At 38.9% G+C, this 22,103-nt stretch overlaps 1 protein-coding gene across 2 annotated transcripts in view; it reads left to right on the top strand.

Moving 5' to 3' along the window:
- ADAMTSL1 (ADAMTS like 1) overlaps nt 1-22,103 on the top strand; it is a 1,105,223-nt gene that overhangs the window by 733,451 nt on the left and 349,669 nt on the right. For both annotated transcript variants that reach the window (XM_018051922.1, XM_005683638.3), the window contains one exon: nt 6,500-6,736. In XM_018051922.1, coding sequence (XP_017907411.1) covers nt 6,500-6,736 — 237 coding nt within the window. The remainder of the gene's footprint in view (nt 1-6,499; nt 6,737-22,103) is intronic.

Below are 22,103 nucleotides of genomic sequence, written 5' to 3'. Positions count from 1 at the left end.
CCTGGGTCGTAAAGATCCCCTGGAGAAGGGAATGGCAACCCACCCCAGTATCCTTGCCTGGAGAAATCCCATGGGCAGAAGAGCCTGGCCGGCTACACTCCACAGGGTTGCAAAGAGTTGAACTCGACTGAGCGACTAACACTTTCTTTCACTTTTATATAATACCATGGAGTCAGAATACGGCATTTATGTCGTGCCACTCGTAATACTTTAAATTAAATAGCAACATTAGCAGAAAAGGCCAACCACCAAATATTTAAGGTTAGAGGCAAAGAAGGCCATTCCTCAGAAAGGTGAATATCATCTTTAAAAAGAGGAAAAAAAAAAAAGTCATGTTTTTCCTGACCCTAAATCTGTAATCTGTGTATATTTTTCAAAACCATTTTAAAGGCCTTTCTGATGTTGCCACCTTAGCTGCTGCTATATAATCATCCACATTTCACCCAGTGAATCAACTCTGGGAAGCCTTACCCCCTCTTGTCCCACAGTGTAATCTGATCCACCTGTCATCATCAGGGGACATCTGGGATCCATCTTATCTTCCCCACTGGCTAGTTGATTAATCAGAAAATGTTTTGAATTGAATTCATATATGGCAGAACTCCACGGACTTTATGAATTATAATGGAAGCACATTAAAGGTCAGTTTGTATTTTTGTGCTTTTAAAGAAAAAAAAAACTCTGACGTGGTTAGAATTGAGTGCTTAAAACTTGGAATGAAAAATATATTAAGTGGCTAAATGCAGTAATTCATGGGATCATCCGACTATGTTAAATAAAATATTTTTCTTTCAGGGTGAGGAGGTTCTAGCTCAGTAGCCTGACACAGTTGTCAATATTCAGGCATTATAGTTAGTTGGAAAGGCCAAAAAATGTGTTCTTTTGCTCTCTCCCACTCTATTCTACTGGATGGTATCTCTAGCTGAAAGCTGAGGATCTTTGGTCCAGAGCATCCTTCCCACACCATGTTTTCTTGCCAGGTTCTTTGTGGGGGATATATTTAGTTCAGATAGCTACTTGACTTCAGCAATTTTGTCTTCATCATTACTACCTATGAGATATTTCAAAGATAATGCCCAGGATAGGACGTCAAAGCAGTTAGGGCATCAGTTTCTAAATCTGACTTTTAGGAGGATCAGAAATTATAGTGGTTTCATGGATCAAACTATAATTCAGAACTAAAAATGATGTACATGATGAATCTCTATACAAGTAAGAGTTATTTTGTTGTAATTATTATTATGATACTATGGGACAAGAAACCATGATGACTTTGCTTGAGTTTCCACTCCTGCAGCTGGGTGATTCCAGATGCTTCAGGGGTTCAGTAAATGTCTTGAACTATGCTTGAGATATTTTGGGTTCAACAAGAGAAGCTTTTGCCAAATCTTTCTTTCCTTAATTTTTAAACATGTGTATTTCAAGGGAAATTTGATTCATATGTTTCTGATTCATTTACACTTAAATCATCAAAATGTTATTTTGTAAGAGCTATTTGATGTCCAAGAAGCTTTCTGAACCTGTTTTATAAATCCTCTTAAGTCCTTTTTCTTAAAACAGGAAGTTGCATTTTGCCAAGTACAAATAAACTCAAACGTTAAAAAGGTTCAAGTTCAGTTTCCAATTCTGAACTCCAGGTTTTAAGTGCATTCGCAATTTAGCAAAATATATTTTCCCACCCCACAGAAGTAGGGGCAGGAGGAAAGACCATAGTGATGAAAGTGAGTAGAGGTGTTCACAAACATTATTAATCTTGGAGATATTTCTCTAGTTGTGAAAGTTTATAAAACCTGTAGCAGGTGTTCTTGGAGCTAGTAGATATAGGTGAATTGAGAACACGAACATCTGTCTGCTTGTTGATTTTCTGTGATATGTTTAAATATGTCTACTTTTTGTCACAGAAAAGAAAACCTAGAAGTCTTAATAGTTTAACTTCACTTTTTAAAATTTTACCTTTGATTGACTTTCACACATTAATTTTAGTAAAGATGGGAACACTCAAGACATTTTGTTGAGCAAGAGGGATTCATAAGAGACTCTATAGTTTTATGTCTGTACTAAGGTGATGTAACTGCTATTTTAAAATGTAATTGACATTATTTTCTTAAAATTGGATAAATGCAGAAAATTATCTCAGGTTCATATTAAGAGGTCTCTTAACTATATATTACCCTTATAACTTAATGCAGAGGTGATTCAATCTGAACCTGAAATGCCCTAATGGCTGATTCACATTCATTTATTAAAAGAAAGTAAAAGCAATTATAATGAGGTTGGGGACCACTCTAAACAGTTTGCTTGATGTTCCACTTTATCAGTATTTCTTCTGTTGAGTTCAGTTCAGTCGCTCAGTTTTGTCTGACTCTTTGCAACCCCATGGACCACAGCACGCCAGGCCTCCCTGTCCATCATCAACTCCCAGAGTTTACTCAAACTCATATCCATTGAGTCGATGATGCCATCCAACCATCTAATCCTCTGGCATCCCCTTCTCCTCCTGCTCTCAATCTTTCCGAGCATCAGGGTCTTTTCAGAAGTCAGCTTTTCGCATCAGATGGCTGAAGTATTGGAGTTTAGCTTCAACATCAGTCCTTCCAGTGAACACTCAGGACTGATCTCCTTTAGGATGGACTGGTTGGATCTCCATGCAGTCCAAGGGACTCTAAGAGTCTTCTCCTACACCACAGTTCAAAAGCATCAATTCTTAGGTGCTCAGCTTTCTTTGTATTTTCTCACATCCATACATGACTACTGGAAAAACCACAGCATTGGCTAGATGGACCTTTATTGGCTAAATAATGTCTCTTGCTTCTTAATATGTTGTCTAGGTTGGTCATAACTTTCCTTCCAAGGAGTATGCATCTTTTAATTTCATGGCTGCAGTCACCATCTGCAGTGATTTTGGAGCTGCAAAAAATAGTCTGCCACTGTTTCCACTGTTTCCCCATCTATTTCCCATGAAGTGATGGGACCAGATGCAATGATCTTCATTTTCTGAATGTTGAGTTTTAAGCCAACTTTTTCACTCTCCTCTTTCACTGTCATCAAGAGGCTCTTTAGTTCTTCTTCACTTTCTGCCATAAGGGTGGTGTCATCTGCATATCTGAGGTTATTGATATTTCTCCCGGCAATCTTGATTCCAGCTTGTGCTTCATCCAGCCCAGCATTTCTCATGATGTACTCTGCATATAAGTTAAATAAGCAGGGTGGCAATATACAGCCTTGACGTACTCCTTTTCCTATTTGGAACCAGTCTGTTGTTCCATGTCCAGTTCTAACTGTTGCTTCCTGACTTGCATATAGGTTTCTCAAGAGGCAAGTCAGGTGGTCTGGTATTCCCATCTCTTGAAGAATTTTCCACAGTTTATTGTGATCCAGAAAGTCAAAGGCTTTGGCATAGTCAATAAAGCAGAAATACATGTTTTTCTGGAACTCTCTTGCTTTTTCGACAATCCAGCAGATATTGGCAATTTGATCTCTGATTCCTCTGCCTTTTCTAAATCCAGCTTGAACAACTGGAAGTTCACGGTTCATGTATTGCTGAAGCCTGGCTTGGAGACTTTTGAACATTACTTTGCTATTGTGTGAGGTGAGTGCAATTGTGTAGGAGTTTGAGCATTCTTTGGCATTGCCTTTCTTTGGGATTGGAATGAAAACTGACCTTTTCCAGTCCTGTGGCCACTGCTGAGTTTCCCAAATTTGCTGGCATATTGAGTGCAGCACTTTCACAGCATCATCATCTTCCAGGATTTGAAATAGCTCAACTGGAATTCCATCACTTCCAGTAGCTTTGTTCATAGTGATGCTTCCTAAGTCCCACTTGACTTCACATTCTAGGATGTCTGGCTCTAGCTGAGTGATCACACCATCATTATTATCTGGGTCGTGAAGATCTTTTTTGTACAGTTCTTCTGTGTATTCTTGCCACCTCTTCTTAATATCTTCTGCTTCTGTTAGGCCCGTACCATTTCTGTCCTTTATCAAGCCCATCTTTACATGAAATGTTCCCTTGGTATCTCTAATTTTCTTGAAGAGATCTCTAGTCTTTCCCATTCTATTGTTTTCCTCTATTTCTTTGCACTGATCACCAAGGAAGGCTTTCTTATCTCTCCTTGCTATTCTTTGGAACTCTGTATTCAAATGGGCATATCTTTCCTTCTCTCCTTCGCTTTTTGCTTCTCTTCTTTTCACAGCTATTTGGAAGGCCTCCTCAGACAGCCATTTTGCTTCTTTGCATTTCTTTTTCTTGGGGATGGTCTTGATTCCTGTCTCCTGTACAATGTCATGAACCTCCATCCATAGTTCATCAGTCACTCTATCAGATCTAGTCCCTTGAATCTATTTCTCACTTCCACTGTATAATCATAAGGGATTTGATTTAGATCATACTTGAATGGTCTAGTGGTTTTCCCCACTTTCTTCAATTTAAGTTTGAATTTGGCAAAAGTTGTTCATGATCTGAGTCACAGTCTGCTCCTGGTCTTGTTTTTGTTGACTGTATAGAGCTTCTCCATCTTTGGCTGCAAAGAATATAATCAACCTGATTTCAGTGTTGACCATCTGGTGATGTCCATGTATAGAGTTTTCTTTTGTGTTGTTGGAAGAGGGTGTTTGTTATTTCCAGTGTGTTCTTTTGGCAAAACTCTTAGCCTTTGCCCTGCTTCATTCTGTACTCCAAGGTCAAATTTGCCTGTTACTCCAGGTGTTTCTTGACCTCCTATTATTGCGTTCCAGTCCCCTGTAATGAAAAGGACATCTTTTTTAGGTGTTAGTCCATGGTTGGACCACATTTCTTCTATCCTGCTGAGTAATTAAGTGATTCTTGGAGTGACAGGTATTATGCAACTGAAAATGCTTTACTTAAGTAAAATAAAGTAAAAAAAAGAAAAAAGAAAAGAAAAGAAATTGAAAAGAAAATTATTAATTACACTCTCAGTTCAACCATGGAAACCACCCATGCATCATCCACCTGGGAAATATGTTAATTTTATAAAGCTGATTTTATTAAACTTGCTAAACAAGGGGGAAGAGCACCTTGACAATCTGTAATTTTTCAAATGGGTAATTTAGGGAAGAAGATGTGCAGAGTTTGGGGGCCATAGTTAGTCACGGGGTGGTTTCAGGATGGAAGCTAATTAATGAAGTCTAGTTGGAGAATGGTAGGATTTGTAAACTGGGCAAGTTGCCATATTGTATTTGGAATATAAGTTCATGAATAATTAATATTAAATTAGTTTGTGCTCTTATCTTGGAATACATGCATCTGAAAGGAGCTGGTGTTAAAACATTTAAGTTTAGAGAACTTGTGCTGTATCATACAATCTATTGTTTTGTGACTTATAGTGTAGGATTGCAGATTGTGGATTTTGTTTTATTTCTCTCAACTAATTACCTATCACAACAAACAAAATACGACACACACACATTGACTTGTTTAATGACTGTTAACTTTTTTCATACAATATTCATAATCACTTAAGCCTTATTGAGTACCTATGTATTTGTAAAATATAATGAAAATTATCCTTTTTCTTTAATTCTATATCTTATTCACTCTCAAAATGTATATGATACTAACAATGAAGTGCCTTTCAGAATTTATATTGTATTTTGAGCTAGTTTAATATCATCTGAAATAAGTCTTTAGTTGTCTACACCCAGTTTTGCCTAGAAAGAAGTTTTGCCTTCTGAAATGTTAGAGCCTTATCTGCTGCTTAGTAGTAACGAGCACTAGTGGTAAAGAACCCACTTGCCAACACAGGAGATGTAAGAGACGTGGGTTCGATCCCTGGATTGGGAACATCCCCTGGAGGAGGGCATGGCAACCCACTCCAGTGTTTTTGCCTGGAGAATCCCATGGACAGAGGAGCCCAGTGGACTATAGCTCATATGGTAGGAAAGATTCAGACACAACTGAAGCAACTTAGCATGCTTGCAGTAACACTGAAATCTGAGAAAAGAGACAGTGTTCATTTTGTAAAATAGCATAATGCAATTCTCCCAATGCTTATTTACACGTAAGTAGATTTTCAGAGGAAAAAAAAAAACTCGTTAAAGAGAACTCTTAAAAAGGATAACAAAGTAATCAGGTGTTGGCTCTGGTAAAGTATCTATCTGCAATGCAGAAGACACAGCTTTGATCCTGGGTCAGGAAGATCCCCAGGAGTAAGAAATGACAGCCCACTTCAGTATTCTTGCCTGGAAAATCCCCTGGACAATGGAGCCTGGTGGGCTAGTATCCATCAGATCTATTTCAAACTGGTTTCTTTCCCATTTTACTTCTATCTGAAAATATCCTTCAAGCTGATGACTTTGTCAAATTTCTACATTTTGAGACCCAAATAATCATATGACCTTTCAGATGCTATGGGAGGATCCATCTGTAGTGATAGAATGTTTACTTTGTTGCCTATGAGTTGGAGCATTCTGCTGCTCTAGGTTTCTTTTTGAGGCTTTTCTTTTAACCTATGCTTCTCCCACCCTTCTTTTTCTTCCCCAGGACTGTCCGCCAGAAGCAGGTGATTTCCGAGCACAGCAGTGCTCAGCTCATAATGATGTCAAATACCATGGCCAGTTTTATGAATGGCTTCCTGTGTCTAATGACCCTGACAACCCATGTTCCCTCAAGTGTCAAGCCAAAGGAACAGCCCTGGTTGTTGAACTTGCACCTAAAGTCTTAGATGGGACTCGTTGCTACACAGAATCTTTGGATATGTGCATCAGTGGTTTGTGCCAAGTAAGTGCCAGCTTCTTTCCATTCTATTTTTCTGGAGGGATTTGTGTCAGTAGCTTTTGTGTAGTCCTACTTCTGAATAAGTGTTACTTTTTCTAGAGTTGATAAATGATGACCCATCGGAAAATTGAGATTCAACATCAGTTAAAACTTTAAGAGCTTTATTTTATGTGAAGGAAAAATGAGCTAGAGGTTTTCTTTCTTTGCTGATGTCTCACTTGAATATAGAAGAATAAAATTTATTCAATATTGTGTATCACTTTTGTGCTAGATTTTGAAATTACCTCTACTTTGGTTGTTCCTGAAATAATGGGGTATGTGTATGTGTGCACGCGTGCATGTGCGTGTATGTGTATCTGTATTTGGAGGCGTCAACTTTCATTTACTTGTAGCTTCAGAGTTTCTTAGGTAAGATTTCTTCTAAAATCTCCAAGTATAGTGTAGGAGAATTTGTTGTTTCTTTATCATGACTACAATTGTATTGACAATTTAGACCACTGTAGGAAAAGGCATGCCAGTGCCAACTTTCAGGTCGAAATTTCAGCCAGAAAAATCTTTTAAATGGAGATAGCAAAGAGGTTTGATTTTTAGTGTAAATTTATCAATGTTTGCTTTAGTGGAGGAGGTGGAGGAGGCACTTATCTGGAGGCTCAGCAGTGAAAAATGCAGGAGACACAGAATCACTCTCTGGGTTGGGAAGATCACCTGGAGAAGGAAATGGCAACCCACTCCAGTATTCTTGCCTGGAGAATTCCATGGACAGAGAAGCCTGGCAGACTACAGTCCATGGGGCCACGAAGAGTCAGACATGACTTAGCAACTGAACTCCAACTACTTTAGTGGGGAGTTAGTAAGATGAGGGAGAGTTAGTTATGTTTGCTGTCTTGATTTCAGAGTCTATGCTTTGAATTAGGATGACAAGCCAAGTTTCAGGAACAAGCAGTTGCTATAGTGTCCTCCGTGCTATGCTTCACCATATAATGTTATATTTCACAAAGTAGACATTTTGAGAATCTTTGCCCTCCCATGAAGACACTGTTTGAAATTTTTATGTCTTCAGAATTTCAGATATCACAATTAGCAATATAAGAATAAACTTAGAATGTGTTTCAGTAATTTGTTGTTTCAAATTCATGTTTCTTTAAAACCGAACTCTATTCAGATGTAAAAGGAATAACTATAGTGCAAATGATAACAAGAGATATGAGATGCCCTACCAGGTTCTGTGTACGTGAGAGGACACAGACATATTAAGCCTTCATGAGGTCTGGAACCATAAGGCAGGGAAATTGTGGCAAGTCCAAGCACTTCTTAGGTAACAAAATGGAGTGATATTTACATATCTGAAGGTTTTGTGTGAATTTCACATATGAATTCGAATATAGAATCTTACTGCTTTAAACCTGGGAAAAGCCCAAGAGGTGATCTAATCAGCTACCTAAAAAGTGGTATATTTGAATATCATTTGTGATATTTGGTGTTAGTTTCTTGCTCTAAGACTCTCAGTTTCTGTTGAGATGGAATTATGAAAGATGCAAAAGCTTTGGGAATGATAGAATTATGAACCAAAGAGATACAGAAAAGGGATTGTGTTGTTGGGAATGGCAACTAATAATCATAATAATAGCCTCTTTTGTATGTATACTGTTTGAACAAAACAAGACAGTTTTCCATTTTGTCAATGAGAAAAAATGAGGGACCAAAAAGTTTGTGTGATTTTCTGCAAGTTTTATGGTTGGTCATGGCAGAAATTTCAGGTTCCTTGATATCTAGTCCAAAGTTGCCTGTACTATATTACACTGATGAATGAACCAAAATAAACAAGATAGGCCAGCAAATCAGGTTTCATTTGTTTTTGTTGCATAGAAATTCTGTAGGGCCTCTTGCTTTCTAGATTAATTCTGCCTACTTTCATGTATATTGGCGAATGAAGCACCAGTAAATATGCCTCCCCAACTTAGATTCTTAAAAGTGTGACCTGTTAGATTGGGGGCAAATGTAAAATTACAGAACATCTGAAAAGAATGGTGACTTATACATGGAAATTGTAATCAGTTATTATTATTTTCTTCATTTACTTGTCTTGTTAGAAGCAATAGTAGGATAAAGGAGATGGTAAAGTTCAGATTGTATCTAGGCACTAGCAAATAGCAGAATATCCCCAGCTATACAGTAAGGAGAGAGAGAGGTATTTGGTGAGTAAATCATGGTGGCTTGAATGGTAGACAGGATTATGGTCAACAGTGGGTGGCCAAGAAAGAGTTTTGGTAGAAAATAAACAATCCAAGCTCTTTTTAGAAAGTTGAGTATAGCTACAGTTATAGGATGCTCGAAGTGAACCACTTACAGGACCCTGGAAGTAAGGAGACCAGCTGAGAAAGAGACTCTTAGAGCAGCCAAGGTGAAGAAAAGCATGAGCCTGGACCAGGCCAGTGACAGCAGGAACAGAAAGGAAACAATGCCTAAAACCAAGAAGAAGTTTTCATTTTGACTATGAAAAGAGCAGAGGAATAGTTTTTTATAAACAAAAAGAAATACATCAAATTAATCATGCTCAGGGAATCAAAAACTACCACTTTTATTATGAATTTATAAGCGATATAATTTTGGATCCTTATCATTACCATAATAGCCTATGTGTTTTCATGATTAAAACCTACTTGGGTTTTATAAAAAGGAGGGAAGAAATAGAAAGAGACCACAATAAGAGAGGAATTTGCTGACTAAGGTCCTTCTAGTCAAGGCTATGGTTTTTCCAGTAGTCATGTATGGATGTGAGAGTTGGACTGTGAAGAAGGCTGAGCGCCGAAGAATTGATGCTTTTGAACTGTGGTGTTGGAGAAGACTCTTGAGAGTCCCTTGGACTGCAAGGAGATCCAACCAGTCCATTCTGAGGGAGATCAACCCTGGGATTTCTTTAGAAGGAATGTTGCTAAAGCTGAAACTCCAGTACTTTGGCCACCTCATGCGAAGAGTTGACTCATTGGAAAAGACTTTGATGCTGGGAAGGATTGGGGGCAGGAGAAGAAGGGGACGACAGAGGATGAGATCGCTGGATAGCATCACTAACTCGATGGACGTGAGTCTGAGTGAACTCTGGGAGATGGTGATGGACAGGGAGGCCTGGCGTGCGGCTACTCATGGGGTCGCAAAGAGTCGGACACGACTGAGTGACTGAACTGAACTGAACTGAATGATAGAAGCTTTCCCAAATGGATAACAATCCTAAAAATGTGCAAAAATTGTAACATTATCTCTTGGTGGGGAAGACCCCTGGAGAAGGGAATGGCAATGCACTCCAGTATTTTTGCCCGGGAATTCCCATGGACAGAGAAGTCTATTCGGTCGCATAGAGTCAGACACAACTGAGCGATTAACACACACACAACATTGTCAAAATGATGAAATAATTGTTTATCTACCAAAAAAAATGATGATAGAGGAATAAAGATGGAATACTTAAATGCAGTATATACTCTTTAAGAAGGAGAAGGGTGAAATTAGTCACCAAAAGAAAAGCCCTCACTGCTGTCTATGAAGAGTGGACATACATAAATTCCATTCTACTTAGGAAAAATTCCTTTATTCAGGCTGTAGCTGTATATTGGTAATTAGTATTTGTGGTTTGTAGTAAGAAACATTCAGAAAAAAAATTTTCATAATTTTTAAAACACTGTAAAAATCTTAATGCTTACTTAAATATGCAGTTTTTATAAAGAACGTCCATGGTTTCCTGAAAAAATCTTCTCTGCCCCATATTCCCTTCTCCTCCATTTTTACCCCTTTTATTGGGAACTCTCAGCTCTATCTCTGACCTCACTGTTGTCTCATTATCAGTTTTTTATTTTTTGGCCCCACTGGGTCTTCGCTGTTGCATGGACTTTCTCTAGTTGCAGCAAGTGGAGGCTATTCCCTAGTTGCGGTGCACAGGTGTCTCATAGCAACGTGGCTTCCCTTGCTGCAGAGCACTGGTTTCTAGAGTGCGTGGGTTCAGTGGTTGTGGCACATGGCTTTAGTTGCCCCATGACATACGGGTTCTTAATTCCCAGACTGGGGATCAAACCCATGTCCCTTGCATTGGCAGATGGATTCTTAACCACTGGACCACAGGGAAGTCTGTTATTATCACTTTTTTTTTTTTTTTTGGTAAGCTGCTTCAAATATTTCTGATGCTAGGCAGATATGAATTAGAAACTCCACAGAAGCAAATATCTAGCTTTGGAGATCATCTTACCATGATAGAAAATAGCAGCATAACTAAGACATTTGTCACTTTTAAATACCAGTTATTCCAGTTATGCCTGTCTAATACTCAACAAAAATCCAAACCCTCAAAACCATTTGAGACTTTAACTCAAATAAAACTATGGTGACTTAGACTTCAAGAGACAAAAGCAATTTACAAATAATACTATTCACAGAGGAGGGAACTGGGACTGCTGGGAGTTCCAAAAGTCATAAATGAGGGGGTTTTCCATATTTGTAGTGAATTTGCTCCAGGAAAATGTTAGAATTATTGCTCCTTATTAGAGATACCGTGTTCTTACTCAGTACTGTCAAGCATCATATCAGGCAGTATATTCATTCTAATAGCAGTAGTAATATAAATATTAATCATAATGATAAAATATCTGCCATTTTTAGTAACTACCACATCTAGGCACTTTTCATGTATTTTACAGCTCTGCATATTAGATGACATTATTCTCTTTTCACAGATGAAGGACGAGGCTCAAGTAGGTAATCTGACTCAATCAGAAATACCCACATCTAACTCTTAAGCCCCTATTACTCCTGGTGAAACTGAGTAGACAGAGACAGTGTGAGGTTGAGTACTGGTCCCCAAACTTGACTGCCTTCCAGAATCACTTGGAGAGCTCTTAAAAGATGCAACTCTGAGGCTCTGTCCTCCAGAAATTCATATTTATCCATTTGATGTTTTTAAAACATTCTCCTTATGACCCTATTTGTTTGGCCAGATTCATGAATCACTTAATGATGAAAGAGCAGATAGGATTTAAAGTCAAAAGACACAGATTAGAATCTGAATTTTCTTTAATGATCTGTCTGTGTAGTGTTGATCAAGTTGCTTACCCTTCCTAAATTCCATTTTTACTCTGGAAAATAAGATTGTCTAGCAGACTGTAGAGCAGTGAGTGAGATAGTGCATGTGAAAATGCTTAATAAACTGCCAAGTCCTATGACAAAGTGAAATACCCTCAACATCTTGCAAAATGTATTAAAGTAATGGTTCCCTGTGTGGGACTTCAGAACCCTGTAACAATTCAAAAAAGTTTATAGAATGAGATAAAGTAACTTGCTTCTTATTCTGCTAAGAACATTCAAGAAAAGGAGACCTTCTATGATGTACTATCACCATCATTTCATAAATGAAATTTTAATAACAAGAAAGCAATAAGAACTTGATTTCAGAATGAAGGATGATCCTTTAAATATAGTCAGCCTTATGAGAAATTTACTACCCTGTACTTATTTTTTATCCTTTATCCAGAGCACAGAAATTGCTACTAACAGTGCTTCACAACCCAGCATTTGGAAAGCACTGCCTTTGAGATTATCTAGCCCAGCCCTGAGAAATATTGCTGCACTGGGTTATGCGATTTTCCCAGGATCTACCAGCTACTTAATGGCAGGCTAGAGGTCAGAGAATATGACTGTTTATCAGCATTTTTAAATTATGCCTTCTGTATTATTTCTTCAGCCTCTCCCACTGGCCAAAATCTTGCCCAGCTTTAATTCAGTCATTTACACAAGAAAACAATAGGCTTAGTGAATCTTTTTTCAAACCACAGGCTTCCATTTCCATCCTCCCTAGAATCTGAGCATTTTCTGCGGTAGGAGTGGTCATGTTGGTGTCTCTCCTCACCTTGCATCTTGGACTGAGAAACACCAGGATTTCTGTTTGCTTATTATCCTTCTGAACTAGATGAAGTTGGAGATAAGGCAAGAAGGCAGTTGGTATCTATGAATTGTTAAGAGCAAGTGCTCTGAAGTTGTACTGCCTAGGTTTGAGTCTAAGCTCCACCACCCATTCATGTATGACTTTGAGCAAGTTCTTGAGCCTCAGTGTTCTTATCTGCAAGATGAGGCTCATATCTGGAACTGCCTGATAGGAGCCATATGAGGATTATGTGATCAAATGCATTTAAGTGCTTACTGTGAGCTTGAGCAGTACTAGCTTTCGGTAGGAGCAGTACTCAAGTCGTTTCTGTCTTTGACTTTTTCTTCTTTATGGCCTTTTGGAGCACATGGTTTAATGTGGTTATAATACTGAAAGGGATCCTGACTTCCCAGCGAATGAACAGACCTTCTGTTAATTTCCTATTGCGACCGTCTTTTGCTAATAGCTCCACATTGCACCATTATCAACTCCTGATCCAGGGCAGTGAATTGCGTCCTGTACAGAGTTAATGAGCCATCACAAATAGGATCAGCTCTATTAGTGCTGCTGTTATTCATTTATTTTCATTATCCAAATTACCCCATTTATATTTGTTGTAAAGCACAAAGCCAGTTTCTGTTTTAAAAATAAAAAAAAGAGTAGCATAAATTTACAGATAGAACATGTGCTGCTGTTAAAAATAATTTTGAGGTTATTTTGAAGTCAAATACAGAAGAGTGCATTTTATTTTCATAATTAATGAAATTCATTGGTTGATGTCTAATCTACATATATCAAAAGACAAAGTGTGATTATAAGCCAGCTCTTTTGTAATGAATCTGCATATTTATAATACTGCACAGTGCTGTTTCAGAAAACAAGGCATTTCATAAAGGAAAAGGAGAATTCCTTTCAAGTAATGCCTTATATAATGTTGTTGTTAAATGAATAATATAATAAAGAAATAAGCAATAACTTGCGTCATGGAGTTTTGATGTCTATACTATGGTGACATAAAAATAAACCATAGTTTTAACAAAGAAGTGCTTTCCATTTTTAATAATTCCTGCGGTGAGTAGTTTGAAATGAATTGAATGGAATGATTATTTCTCCATCTCTGTCTGTGACCTAAGTCACTAGTATCAAATGTCTACCAGTTATTCTAAAGGTGGTGATGTCAGAAACCTGGACTTGGCTGGTTTTCCTTCTGTTTTGTAATCTAATTCCACATGGAAGCATGGCATTGCTTCAGAGATTTAATGCATCACTTCTCTTTTTTTCCCCTTTGCGTGACATAGTAAAGATGAACTATTTATTACCTACTAGTTGACTTTTAAGAAATTAACTTCTGATCATTATATATCTGTTCTCCTAACAGTCTGGTGGGTGCTGAGGTTACAGCATTAAATATCATCTCTCAGGAATGGTACCTTCTAGCGCTCTTGTGAAAAATTCAGTTTGTTTGTTTATTTAACAAATATTTACTTAGGAACTAGCAGTGTGCTAGATCCTGGAAATACATGAATGGACAGGGAAAAACACAGTCCCCACCCTCAAAGAATTGACACTCAGAGGGGAGATGAGCCGAGTGGACAGGAAAGTGTGCAATTACCCTATATTGTATTCTCTTCACTGTGAACAGGAGTTTACAGAGAAAACGGGAGTGTTCTTTCTAAAATACAGATTTAACTTCATTTTTTGTCTGCTGGAAGCATTCCAGTTGCATTCTATCAGTCACCTTCAAGAAGAAGAAAGCCCAAATTTCTTTACATGGTAGCTTTCTTTACTGGGTAGCTCAAAAAAAAAAAAAAAAAAAAAGACATTTTTTTCTCCCACAATTCTGGAGGCTAGAAGTACAGAGCGCTACTTCCTCTGAGGCTCTGGGTAGAATCTATCTTTGCCTCTTCCTAACTTCTACTGGTGGCTGTCAGTCTCTGTATCTTCAAAAGGCCATCTCCCCTCTGAGTCTGTGTGTCTCTGTCTTTACATAGCACTTTCCTCCCAATGTCTCTGTTTTCTCTTCTTATAAGGACATCAGTGATATTGGATTAGGGCCCATTCTAATTGAGTATGACCTCATTTTAACTTAATTACATCTGCCAAGACACTATTTCCAAATAAGATCACACTCACAGGCACTGAGGGTTATAATTTCAACACATCTTTCCCTGGGGACACAATGCAATCTGCAATAGCATACATCCTTGTTTATTTTTACATAGTACAAATGTGTGTGTGTGTATATATATATATACATATATATGTTCATATACATGCATGCCTATACACATACACACACACACACACACACACACACACACACATATAATTTGAATAATTTGTAAGAGCCACAGTGGGATAAATTTAGACTGTGATAAATCAAAGGGGTATTTGACCAAACATGGAATCAAGAAATGCTCAGAGGAAGAGGTAGCTGGAAACACCTAACTGGCACCTAGATTGAAGAAATAAGGGGCTGGACATCAGGATCTATGTCATGAGGAGCTAAACAAGCTATAAGAAGATTGAGATTGTATAATACTAAGAGCCAAAGAGTGCCAGTGAAATAATTCAGGCAAATGCACAATAAAGCGGGATGTGTATTTTAGAAAGAGTACTCTGTTGCACAAAGGGCAGTGGATTAGAACAGGCTCCAAATTAGTTGGATTAAAAGAAGAGATTTTAAAACAAATCAGGAGACAGATTCATTTGGACTGGTGAAATACAATAGGAGAGAAAAATTGAAAGTTGAAGACTATGCTCGAGTTTCTAGTTTGTAGTTTAAGCAACATATGGTGCTGCTATTCATTAGTGTAGAACATAGGAGAAAGGCAAGGGGTTGGTTTGGGGCAGAGATAAGGAGATGATATAATATGTGCAACATGCTGTCTACCATGTGACGGTCACTCAGTGAAACCTGTCCTTTCTTCCTCCCTCTTAACTCTGTCTTTTTAGTTGTGATGGAAACTCGTATTTCCCTCGAGTTTGTATGATCACGGTCCTGTTTATGTATGTTCAAAAATTCGTCAGGGTAATCTTTTCTGTGACCACATGCCAGTTAGATAACAAGTTAACCTGAGGGTTTGTCACTTTTAGGAAAAACTGACGTGTACAGTGTATAGATTTTTGAAGTTCCTTGAGGTCTCTTCTATATTTGAACAGGTAAGAGACAGGGAGGAGAAGGAAATGGCAACCCACTCCAGTATTCTTGCCTGAAGAATACCATGGGCAGAGGAGCCTGTGGGCTGCTGTCCATGGGGTCGCACAGAGTCGGACACGACTGAAGCGACTTAGCACGCATGCATGCATTGGAGAAGGAAATGGCAACCCACTCCAGTGTTCCTGCCTGGAGAATCCCAGGGATGGGGGAGCCTGGTGGGCTGCCGTCTATGGGGTCACACAAATTCAGACACTATTGAAGTAACTTAGCAGCAGCAGCAAGAGACAGGGAAAGTGATACTCCATCGGGTTTCATTCTTCTCATAATATCTTCTACCTGCCACCCCAGTTGGGTTCGTTATTCATATATCATCTGTAATCATAGAAAGAATTTCTTTGCTATATCAGAATTTTTTTTCATCATGATATATTCAGCTTCTTAGGTAGGAAACCCTTCTTTGCATAGCTTTCATAAAAAAGTTTTTGAAAGTTATATCCATCTCAGTTTTGTCTTGAAATTTGGCATGGACTGGGAAAAATAGAATCATTGATTTTGTTTTCCCAAAGACATTCAGTGAAGTTGGTAAAGGCAGAGTGAATCTAATTACTTAAAAAAAGCTTTCAACTTTCCATGCTGTGTAATTCATGGAGTGCATCATATTGCATGCGCTTCTTGTGCCAATTTAAGGAGATATCTTTATTATTTCTTTATAATATCTTTATTTCCATTTTATAAATGAGAAAATTGAGGCCCATAGAAGGTCATGCAACTTGAAAGAGGCAAAGCTATCATTTGAATCCTATTATTTCTATTATATGTTACCCTTTCCTCTGAGAAGATATTCTAATAATGAAGCAGAGTATCAGTATGCCCTGATGGAGGTATGACTTCGCTTAGTCACCTCCTGCTCTTTGTGGCCCCATGGACTATAGCCCCCAGCCTCCTCTGTCCATGGAATTCCCCAGGCAAGAATACTGAAGTGGGTAGACATTCCCTTCTCCAGGGAATCTTCTTGACCCAGGACTCAAACCCAAGTTTCCTGCATTGCAGACAGATTTTTTACCATCTGAGCCACTTTGTTGACTGGGGTATGAGTATGTATTCATCCTATAATACTTTGTCTCATGAATGATTCTTTAGGCCACTTTTTTGTAGAAATGCTAAACATACTAAATTTTACCAAATCATCTTTAATAGTGTTTCAGCACTGTTAGTAACTACAAAGTTTGGGTTTCCACTATTACCCTCACTTCTAACACTAACTTCAAGGTGAGGCTCCTCAAGACTACTCTCAGGTTAGATAATTCAGTAGAAGGATTTATATAACTCACTAAAAGATGTTGTACTCAGTTTCAGTTTATTACAGCCAACGGATACTGATTAAAATCAGCCAAGGGAAGAGGTGCACAGAGCAGGGTCCAGAAGATTTCAAGTACAGATCTTCCACTTGTCCTTTCCTGGAAGAGTGTTGTGAGTGGCACTTACTTCTCCCAATAGCACTGTGTGACAGTAAGCGTGGGCTATTGACAACCAGGGAACTCCCTCAAGCCTTGGTATCCATAGGTTTTATTGAGGTTCCATCACATAGTCTTGGTTGACCTCATGCATGGAGCTCTTTCATCTCCAGCCCCTCCGGAGCCTGAGTTGATACCACGTGGCCCAAAGCCCTCATCATAAATCGCACTGCTAGCCTGGACTCTCTGGCATGGCCCAAGGCCCCAGACAAGCAAAAACATCTTATTGGTCAGGAAATGACAAGAGCTTAGAAAGTGCCTCCCCGGAGCCAAGGGCAAAGGCCAGGCTCTTTGGGCAAAATTTATCCCTAACCACATAGCACTTTTTGAAGTTGTTTATCCATTCGATAAATATTTAATGATTATTGTTGGTCATTAGGCTATGCCCTGGGGTACATAGCAGTGAGTGGAACTCAAGCTCATAGGAACATGTATGACCTACATACATAAATGAACCTTCAAAACATGCTAAGTGAGAAAAGCCAGTTGTAAAAAATTCTATATTCTATTATCCCATATATATGGAATGTGAGAATAGGCAAGACATTCCATATAAATGCAATAATAAAATATGTAACAAAAAGTGAATTAGTGGTTGCCTAAAGCTGGAACTTCAAGTAGAATAGGGAGTGACTGCTGATGGTTCAGGGTTTCTTTTGAAAGTGATGAAAATATTCTAAACAAATTTTAGTGATGTTTTCACAATTTATGAACATATTAAAGCCATTGAATTTTATACTTTAAATGAGTGGATTGTAGAGTATGAGAATTATATCTCAAAGAAATATTTTTCAAATGTTCAAAGACTCAGAAATCTATACACTATAAATCTAAAGGCTATGTTAGCTGCAAGTGAGTGATCTTGCTCTTTGACAGAGTTAATAAACTCACCCATTAATCTAGGTGGGTCTCCTCTTCATTTATTACTGTTCTAAGAAGTCATTTAGAATCCTAAGATTTCCTAGGTAGTAAAACTACTTTGGAAACCAATACAGAATATACTGTTAATAAATATATGCTAAATGAAAGTAATGAATTACTTTGCTGACAAAGGTCCATCTAGTCAAAGCTACGGTTTTTCCAGTAGTCACGTATGGATGTGAGAGTTGGACTATAAAGAAAGCTGAGTGCTGAAAAATTGATGCTTTTGAATTCTAGTGTTGGAGAAGACTCTTGAGAGTCCCTTGGACTCCAAGGAGACCCAGTCAGTCCATCCTAAAGGAGATCAGACCTGAGTGTTCATTGGAAGGACTGATGCTGAAGCTGAAACTCCAATACTTTGGGTACCTGATGCAAAGAACTGACTCACTGGAAAAGACCCTGATGCTGGGAAAGATTGAAGACAGGAGGAGAAGGGGACAACAGAGGATGAGATGGTTGGATGGCATCACTGACTCGATTGACGTGAGTTTAAGCAAACTCCAGGAGATGGTGATGGATAGGGAAGCCTGGCATGCCTACAGTCCATGGGGTCTCAAAGAGTCGGACATGACTGAGCAGCTGAACTGAACTGAATGGATAGTGGTATCAGGCTGGAAGTTGAACATCTTTCAAAATTTTTTTAGGGAAATAAGTTTGGATCTGAGAAGGTCTTTTCTTTACTAAGCTTCTAGGGTGGCTCAACCGGTAAAGAATCTGCCTGCAATGCAGGAGATCTGGGTTCGATCCCTGGGCCAGGAAGATCCCCTGGAGAAGGGCATGGGAACCCACACCAGTATTCTTTCCTGGAGAATTCCATGGACAGAGGAGCCTGATGGGCTACTGTCCACGGAGTTGCAAAGAGTTGGACACAACTGAGCAACTAACACTTTTACTTTCTTTAGTAAATTTTCAACAAAGCATTATTCATTTAGCTATATTATGTGTTAACTCTACTACTGCATTCACTGAGGGAATTTGAAATCTTGCAGTTGAATCATTCCATTTTACATTTGAAGTCCAGATAAGTTCAGTTTTTAAGATAGGACTGCCATGTGGTCTGGAATTAGGCTCTTGGTAAATATGAAAGTATGTGTCATAATCCCTGTCTTCAAGAAGCTTCCAGTCTGTGGATGATTAGGCTCAAACCCAAATAATGATAATCAGCAGCAGTATGAGACAAGAGGAGGAGCTTTAGTTTGGGACTCAAGCAGATTGAAGTTTGAAATCTGACTTCTAGATTTACTTTCTGTGTAACCACAGGCTAATTTATTAGACTATTAAGCCTCACATCTCATCAAAATTAGAGGTAATAGTGCCCATGTTAGTAATAGTAATGAGCTAATTTTTATTGAACACGTGTGTGCCAGGCAGTGTGCTATGTAAGCATTTAACATATATTATCCCCTTTAATCCTCACATGAACAAGTGGTCATGTTACTACCATTTTAAAGAGGAGAGAAGTAATGCTTCAGTTCAGTTCAGTTCAGTCACTCAGTCATGTCCAACTCTTTGCGAACCCATGAATTGCAGCATGCCAGGCCTCCCTGTCCGTCACCAACTCCCGGAGTTCATTCAAGCTCATGTCCATCGAGTCAGTGATGCCATCCAGCCATCTCATCCTCGGTCATCCCCTTCTTCTCCTGCCCCCAATCCCTCCCAGCATCAGAGTCTTTTCCAATGAGTCAAACTCTTTGCATGAGGTGGCCAAAGTACTGGAGTTTCAGCTTCAGCATCAGTCCTTCCAAAGAACACCCAGGACTCATCTCCTTCAGAATGGACTGGTTGGATCTCCTTGCAGTCCAAGGGACTCTCAAGAGTCTTCTCCAACACCACAGTTCAAAAGCATCAATTCTTTGGCGCTCAGCTTTCTTCACAGTCCAACTCTCACATCCATACATGACCACTGGAAAACCCATAGCCTTGACGAAACGGACCTTTGTTAGCAAAGTAATGTCTCTGCTTTTGAATGTGCTATCTAGGTTGGTCATAACTTTCCTTCCAAGGAGTAAGCGTCTTTTAATTTCATGGCTGCAGTCACCATCTGCAGTGATTTTGGAGCTCCCCAAAGTAAAGTCTAAGTCTATTTTCACTGTTTCGCCATCTATTTGCCATGAAGTGATGAGACCAGATGCCATCATCTTCATTTTCTGAATGTTGAGCTTTAAGCCAGCTTTTTCACTCTCCTCTTTCACTTTCATCAAGAGGCTTTTTAGTTCCTCTTCACTTTCTGCCATAAGGGTGGTATCATCTGCATATCTGAGATTATTGATATTTCTCCTGGCAATCTTGATTCCAGCTTGTGCTTCTTCCAGCCCAGTGTTTGTCATGATGTACTCTTCTTATAAGTTAAAAAAGCAGGGTGACAATACAGAGTCTTGTCGTATTCCTTTTCCTATTTGGAACCAGTCTGTTGTTCCATGTCCAGTTCGAACTGTTGCTTACTAACCTGCATACAGGTTTCTCAAGAGGCAAGTCAGGTGGTCTGGTATTCCCATCTCTTTCAGAATTTTCCACAGTTTATTGTGATCCACACAGTCAAAGGCTTTGGCATAGTCAATAAAGCAGAAATACATGTTTTTCTGGAACTCTCTTGCTTTTTCCATGATCCAGTGGATGTTGGCAATTTGATATCAGGTTCCTCTGCCTTTTCTAAAACCAGCTTGAACATCTAGATGTTGATGGTTCACGTATTGCTGAAGCCTGGCTTGGAGAATTTTAAGTATGACTTTACTAGCGTGTGAGATGAGTGCAATTGTGTGGTAATTTGAGCACTCTTTGGCATTGCCTTTCTTTGGGATTGGAAGGAAAACTGACCTTTTCCAGTCCTGTGGCCACTGCTGTGTTTTCAAAATTGGCTGGCATCTTGAGTGCAGCACTTTGACAGCATCATCTTTCAGGATTTGAAATAGCTCAACTGAAATTCCATTGCCTCCACTACCTTTGTTCGTACTGACGCTTCCTAAGGCCCACTTGACTTTACATTCCAGGATGTCTGGCTCTAGGTGAGTGATCATACCATCATGATTGTCTTGGTCGTGAAGATCTTTTTTGTACAGTTCTTCTGGAGATTAAGTACTGTTGATTCATTCATTCAAAAATATTGATTGAGCATTAGCTGGGCATTATGCTAAACACTAGGAGTGCAGCTAAGTCCAAAATGCAGTGAGAGCAGGTTTTGTTTTTGTTCGTTGCTGAAAGGAGCATTTGGAAGGAGCACTGTTATTCAGTTCTGGGCAGGTAGGAAGGCTTGGCAGTCTCAGGTCCCCTCTTTACCAACACCGACAGTCCCACAGTGAGATTCCACAGGGGAGCTGATACTCCCTCCCCTCTCCTGCACCTGTTTTTCATCTTATTTCCTTTGTCTTATATGAGTTTTCATAACCAACTAGCCCATAAGATTGAGACCGCCTAACTGGCAGACTCTATCCTACTTACTCATCTTTGTTTCGAGTTAATCAATGTAAGACTGTTGCATGGAATGATCAACGAATCAATAAATCTCTCTTTTGACTATTGCTGTCCCTTAATGGCTGAGTCATCTCTAAATCATGCAAATTATTCATCCTAAATGCCTTTCTTACTTTTTAATTTATTTGAGCCTTGTTCTCATTTCCTTCAGTCTGTCAAACAAAGTCCATTTATGTGAGTCTCACTTGTTTTATGATGCTAGGCTAGAAGTAATTTAGAATCTGAGGCCTCGTGCCATCTTTATTTACCATGACTTAGAAGATGGCTCAGATCTACCCAGAACCTTCTCCATCAAGATAACTGTTGGTTTCCTTCATATATCAACCAGATTCTCTGGATGAGCTCTCAGTGCTGAAGTCATTAGATCCTTCCCAGGATTAAACTCACAAAATGCTAACTTTCCAA

The sequence above is a fragment of the Capra hircus genome, chromosome 8 (assembly GCF_001704415.2).
Source record: "Capra hircus breed San Clemente chromosome 8, ASM170441v1, whole genome shotgun sequence".
In the NCBI taxonomy this organism is placed as follows: domain Eukaryota; kingdom Metazoa; phylum Chordata; class Mammalia; order Artiodactyla; family Bovidae; genus Capra; species Capra hircus.
Note: the sequence above shows the minus strand (reverse complement) of the source record. Positions and strands in the feature narration are given on the sequence as shown.